At 34.1% G+C, this 6,739-nt stretch overlaps 1 protein-coding gene across 1 annotated transcript; it reads right to left on the reverse strand.

Annotated features, from left to right (window-relative positions):
- Window positions 668–1,998, reverse strand: LOC104759647. The gene is made up of 3 exons (XM_010482556.2): window positions 1,474–1,998; window positions 855–1,407; window positions 668–702 (listed from the first exon to the last, which is right to left on the reverse strand). The coding sequence occupies exons 1-3, from the start codon at window positions 1,996–1,998 to the stop codon at window positions 668–670; spliced, it is 1,113 nt and encodes a 370-aa protein (XP_010480858.2).

A 6,739-nucleotide genomic window follows, 5' to 3' on the forward strand; every position in this document is an offset into this window, starting at 1 on the left:
GAAGGTGCTAAGTGAGCTTGGAACAAGAGAGTTCGAATCGCATTATTGATAGTTCGAATCATCCGTCGCATTATTGATAGTTCGAATCATCCGTTCAGACTTCCCATTTTGTTGAGAGGTATGAGGACATGAAAAGCGAACATTGATTCCATGAGTGGCAAAATAGCTTTGAAACTAAGCATTGTTGTACTCACCTCCATTGTCACATTGGAAAGTTTGTATTTTGGTATGAAACTGATTCTCGATATATGCAGTGAAGTGAAGAAATTTGGAGAAAACTTCACTTTTGCGTCTAAGAGGATAGACCCATAAGTAGTGAGAGTAGTGATCAAGAAACAGGACATAGTATCGAATGCCACTTATACTTGGTAATGGAGATGTCCACAGGTCAGAGTGAATAATTTCAAATGGTTTGTGAACTTGAGTGTGGGAAGTAAAAAACGGTTGTTTTATTGATTTCCCCAAAATGCAGGGTTCACAAGAAAGAGGAACTTGTCCTTTAGTACAAAGAGAAGGATTTGAATTAAAAATAGAAGCAAGGGAAGAATTGTGAACATGGCCGAGTATCTTATGCCAGAGCTCGGGGGTTGAAGCCAGAAGAGCTGTTGGAGAAGAGTTCGGTGTCTTATTGAAAGAAGCAGGTAAAAAGTAGAGATCACCGGAGCTTTCACAGCGGAGCAGCGGTGTCCGAGTTGGAAGATCCTTCACAGTGAAACCAAAAGGGTCAAAATCAACAGAGCACCAATTATCTTTTGTAAACTGGCGAACATAGATGAGGTTTTTGACAATTTGGGGTGCTACAAGAACATTTTTGAGAAGAAGAGGTTTGGTTTAGGTTTGAATGGTGGAGTTACCAGAGGAAGTGATAGGAATGGACAAACCATTACCAACAACGACAGAATTAGCGGTACTATGATTAAGAGAGGAGTTGAGGATACCTGCAGTGGGTGTGAGATGTGCGGTGGCACCAGTGTCCATGAACCAATCGGATGCAGAAGGGTCATTGAGAGACTCTGTTACGTAGGACTGCATCGGCTGCTGAAATTCCACAAAGTTGGCTTGAGGTGGATGCGGGTGCAAAGGTGACGCAGACTGGGGAAAGCGACCTTGAGGCAGCTGAGTCCAGGGAGGGTACTGAGGCCAGTAGGGTGGAGGAGATGGCCAATAAGGTTGTGAACCCCATTGTGAGCCCCACGACGAACGATGAGAGCCGGTGTTGTTACCACGGCCACCTCTGCCACGGTTGTTAAACCGTTTGCCCCTGTTGTTGTTGTTGTTAATGTGGTTGTTGAACCGCCCGCGATTGGAGACAGAGTGTTGAGGAGATGTGGTGACGGTGAGAGCCGTGGAGGAAGAGGAGTGGTCATTGTGAGCAGCAGACAAACGAGGCACCTTCTTGAGTCGATTCTACTCGAGTTCGAGCATGGACTTGGCAACGTCGAAGGACGGGAAGGGTTCTTTGTGTTTGATAACATTGAGAATGTTATCGAATTTGTCGTTCAAACCATTGAGAAGATACATCACCAAGGTGCGTTCATTGACAGCAGCATCGATGTTGGCTAGGAGATCAGCAACGGACTTGATCTTCTGGCAATAGTCACGAATGGACAGATCTCCGATCTCCATTGTGCGTAACTCATTGTCAAGCTGGATAGCACGGGCCTCCTTATTGTTGCGGAACTGATTCTCCACGCGAAGCCAAATGTCACGAGCAGATCCGCCAGTTTTGAAAGATGAGCGAAACAGAGGAGGAGCAAGAGTGCCATAGATCCAGAGTTTGACAAGGCCGTCGCGTTTGTACCATGCAGTGTCAGCAGCACCGGTGGGAAGAAGAGTACCATCGATGTGGCCAGAGACGTCAAACGTCATGCAGTGAGTTTGAAATAACTCTCTCCAGGCATCATAATTGTGGTCTTCAAGATCAAGAATGAGCGGAATGTGATGTTTGATGTTGGTCACACCAAAACATCTTTCGATGTTATTGTTGGCAGCAGCCATTTAGAGAAGAAAGAAGAAAGAAAGACAGAAACGGAGAAGAGAAATTGAAGAGAATTGGATCAGATCTTTAGCTCTGATACCATGTAAGTGAATATGTTACCCTTGCCTATTAACAATGATGTACAGCTCTACTTATAGCAGAGGAGATTACAGAGATTGAGGTGATTCCCTTAATCAGAGGGATTGCATACAATCGAATATTAACAAGATAAACTAAATATGGAATAGAGTATATCTCATTCCTAACACTCAACAGGAGCTGTGTGAATACTAAGCCCAATCACCACAATACTACTTCTTTCCTTTGTGTATCCTGAAAACCATGAAAATAATCGGAGTTCAGTAAAAACTGACACTTTTTAGCTTCAAAGAAGTATACAATTCAATCTCCTCCAGAAAAAATCAAAATCAAGAGTAATTAAAGAGATCAGCTAGCTGGTGATCAATATATCGTAAAGATATGATTGCTTTTACATCAAAGTATACACCTTTTGAGTAAACTATTCGAATTCAAGCGGCAAAATGTTGAATAGCTTATCAAATCCCATCAAAATTTAGAAATTTGCAACCAAGGAAAAGAAAAAAACTCCAAATTTGGGATTTGAAGAGAGAGATAATGTACCGTCAATAGCAGAAGACTTGAGCAGTTCAAGAGCAGAGACGAATCTTGGCCGGAACGGGAATCTGAAAAAGCTTGATGTCTCTTACAACCACCTCACCGGACTTATCCCCATGGATTTATGCAGAGGCGAGAAGCTAGAGATGTTGATACTCTCTAACAACTTCTTCTTCGGTCCAATCCCAGAAGAGCTTGGTAAATGCAAGTCCTTAAACAAAATCAGAATCGTCAAGAATCTTCTCAATGGAACTGTACCGGCGGGGCTTTTCAATCTACCGCTAGTTACGATTATTGAACTCACCGATAATTTCTTTTCCGGTGAACTCACCGATAATTTCTTCTCCGGTGAACTCACCGATAATATCTTCTCCGGTGAACTCACCGATAATATCTTCTCCGATAACTCAGGCAAAATAAAAACTAGATCTGAAACTTTGTTCTCGAGAGAGAAAGTGAATCAAATTAGAAGGAATCAATCTGATGTGTTTTGCCCACCCAAATTTAAGAGAATCCAAAAAAACAGGAATCGATCGTTCAAGTTTTTCGTGTTTCTTTCTCTTCAAAATCAAAGACAATTTAAATGTAAGAGCATAAGATCTCAAGAGCAAGAGCATAAAATCTCAAGTTTTTTTTTCTGACCAAATTTAATTATAAATGGCATAAACCGTAATAAAACACACAAACCTTGTTTAGAAGTAAGAATCAAACTTTTCTGTGTTGTTTGAGTAAGTCGAAAATCATAACGTGTTGTTCTAGTAATAAACCTACTTTTATGTAATATTCTAGATAATTTCCAAATTTTTAATAAGTCTTTTATGCAAAAAAAAAAAGTATAACTCAAATGTTGTTTTATAAAATATAATATAATTTATGATATTATTACTAGTTGAACCAATTTGGAACTAAAGATTGATATTATGAATAGATTTGTAAATCAAAGAGCTTGATAATGGTTTTTTTTCTTCTGTTGTCCTTTTTTTTTATGATTGAACTAGTAACTATTCAATAATAAATATGTATTATTAAAATTTCATTTTAAATAACTTTTGATATTTTAAATTCAGAAATTGAAATATATATTTATTAATACAAAACAAATGAAAATATATACTTATATTAGTTATTAATAAAATAATACAAAATCTGTACTGCCAATTATTTTTCACCAATCAAACATTATTTTGTACCACTTATTTTACAGTAACCGTATTTGTCCTATAAATATATTTGTCCCGCACATACTGCAGTTAGATCGTACCGTACTATCAAATCGTTTGTCCCGCATTACTAAATCCGCGGTTATTAATTCATATGTCAAAACTCAATACCAATATGAATGTTAATTAAACTAAAAATAATAATCTTTAGTGTGTGAATCAAATTGTTCTCCCGTATTTTTTAGTTAATTCCCTATATATATTCTTTATCAAAAACCTTCGTAGTTGAGGATGAAGAAGATCCGGATCTACTAGAGTCACAGTTATCCGGATTATTGTAGTAGTGAGATAAGTTGAACTAGTTAATAAACTAAATAATATTCATTTTGATATCCATGTTTAAAAAAGCGTAGAATATATGTTTATTAGAGGTAAAAATAATTCTAAATTGAAACATGCAAAACAAAAAATTGCAATTTTGGAATCTTTAACAACGTATCAAGCTGCTCCTTTGGGGACAGCTGTTAACATTACAGCTAGCTTTTATTGTGCTTGAAAAAAACACACACACACATAAAAAGCAATATGAGTTATCCAAAAAGTATTAAACGAAACGACATTTTTAGAATTTATTAATTAAAAACCAAACTCAGATTACTTTGATCTTAAAAAATATCATGCTGAAAAAATATAGATTTATGCACAAAGACGTGATATCCTATATATAAATGATCTTAAGCTATATGTACGTTGTGACAAAAATAATTAACAATAATAAGTATGGAGGAAATAGATAAATTGTTTAAATTGGAAACAGTAAAATGAAACAGAGATCGTCGATGCGCCCCAACATTAGTGACAATACTATATAGAAATTTAGGATCATGAAGCTTCTATATCTAGAAAAGGTAATATTTACGTAATCTGGCTAATTTTTTTTATGTCACAACTGTTTTTATTTATAACTAGCAATCGATCTGCGCTACGCGCGGTAGTTAGATGAAGGTGTATTCCGAGTTTTGTTGTGTATAATTTTTTTGGTTTTTGTAAATTCATCTTTACGTTTGTTTTTGTATTTAATTTTGGTTGCTTATGTTGTTTTGTTGGATATTTTAATAAAAATCTGTTTTGGAGTAAGTATAATTTAGTTTGCTGTTTTTAAAGGAAAAATTGAGATCATCTTGTGTGTTTATCATGCTTTTTTAAAAAAGTTATTATTAGGAGTTAACATTGTTTAGTTGAAGTTGTTGTTTTGTTGTAGCTGTTAGTTGTCATTAATTTATTATTATTTTCCATTTTGTGGTTGGATTGTTATTTAATATTTATGTATTTTGTAAACTGTTGGAGTAATTTTTTTTGTCAATGTTTTAGTGTTTGGAGTGAAAAATATTGTGAAATTTATTAAGAAAAATAAATAAGTTATTTATTGTGGATTTTATTGTCAATTTTTTTTCTAGGCTACTTTTGTTTGTTTCATTCAGACCCAATTTCTCTGTAAAGCTTATAATTTGTGGGTTAATAATTTGTGGGACCATTATTTGTATGTTATTGAGTTGAAATTGATTTGTTCTTTTTCAAAATCCGATGTCCTCGTGAACGGATAAGAGAAGAGCAATTTTCCTATCTAGAGGTCTGTTTGAGGATTGAACTTATGTCTTTGATGCTCGTAATCGTTTTTTTTCAGTCATTCCTATCATAATCGTTTTCCTTTGATTTTTTTTTGGGGTTTGCATATTTGGTTGATTCCTTGCTCGCTTTGCATCTATTGGGGATATTTGGTTATCTATTGGGGAATGTCAATTGGGTTGCAAATTTGTTTATATGAAAATATGTTGGATTCTTTAGGTTTCCTAACTAAGTTGTTTTGTGTTATTTGTTGTAATTTTTTTCCCGTTTGTCCTCTGAGTGATTTTTTTTTATTCGATGTGAGTTGTGTTTTGGGGAAAAATAATTTTCTTGTTTATCTTGCTGTAATTTTATAAAGTCCGGGTTGTTTTTTTGTTTCTTCGGTTGTCTTATTCATATAATTTTGTGTTACGGTTATCTGATTGTGATATTCATATATCTGAATCTTTTTAGTTTATTAAATGTGTGTTCATCTCTTTGTGTCTTTGTCTTTGGTGATGGATTTGTGAAGTGCTGTCAAATAATTATTTTAACTGATTTCTAGTTGTGTTTCCTTGATTGTTTGAAAGTGTTACTTAGGTTGCCTTGTTTTGATATTTGAAATTTTAAATTATGATCAGTTTAATAGAAATCTTTAACTATATTATTACAACTAATGAAAAATTATAGTATTGTTTTCATATTTTAATATTTAATTTATTTTACATAATTATTTTTTATTTAAACTTTCGATTAATTATAATTAACAAAAATATGCACTAATAGAATATTTTAAATTTATTTTAAAATAAAAAAAATTGAATTCATAGGATTTAAAATAGTGATGGGTCTAGAGAATTTGAATGAAATAGTGTTGGGCATACAGATTTTAGATGAAATTTAGTTGATCAGTTTGTCATTTGTATGATTTTTTAAAGGGCTTATTAAAATCTGTAAGGCAGTTGTTTTTTGTTATTTGTTGTTTTTTTCCCGTTTGTCCAGTGAGTGATTTTTTTGATTCGATGTGAGTTGTGTTTTGGGGAAAATTAATTTTCTTGTTTATCTTGCTGTAATTTTATAAAGTCCGGGTTGTGTTTTTGTTTCTTCTGTTGTTTCATATAATTTTGTGTTACGGTTATCTGATTGTGACATTCATATATCTGAATCTTTTTAGTTTATTAAATGTGTGTTCATCTCTTTGCGTCTTTGTCTTTGGTGATGGATTTGTGAAGTGCTGCCAAATAATTATTTTAACTGATTTCTAGTTGTGTTTCCTTGATTGTTTGAAAGTGTTGCTTGGGTTGCCTTGTTTTGATATTTGAAATTTTAAATTATGATCAGTTTAATAGAAATCTTTAAC

Source organism: Camelina sativa, chromosome 17 (assembly GCF_000633955.1).
Source record: "Camelina sativa cultivar DH55 chromosome 17, Cs, whole genome shotgun sequence".
Classification (NCBI taxonomy): domain Eukaryota; kingdom Viridiplantae; phylum Streptophyta; class Magnoliopsida; order Brassicales; family Brassicaceae; genus Camelina; species Camelina sativa.

What these genes read in the sequence shown, in the direction of transcription:
- LOC104759647 (XM_010482556.2), bottom strand. Translation starts at nt 1,998, where the DNA reads ATGGCTGCTGCCAACAATAACATCGAAAGATGTTTTGGTGTGACCAAC. An exon ending in AATTCGATAACATTCTCAAT is followed by an intron (nt 1,408 to 1,473) that starts GTTATCAAACAC and finishes GAACTCGAGTAG; the next exon opens with AATCGACTCAAGAAGGTGCC. An exon ending in CATTCCTATCACTTCCTCTG is followed by an intron (nt 703 to 854) that starts GTAACTCCACCA and finishes TTCACTGTGAAG; the next exon opens with GATCTTCCAACTCGGACACC.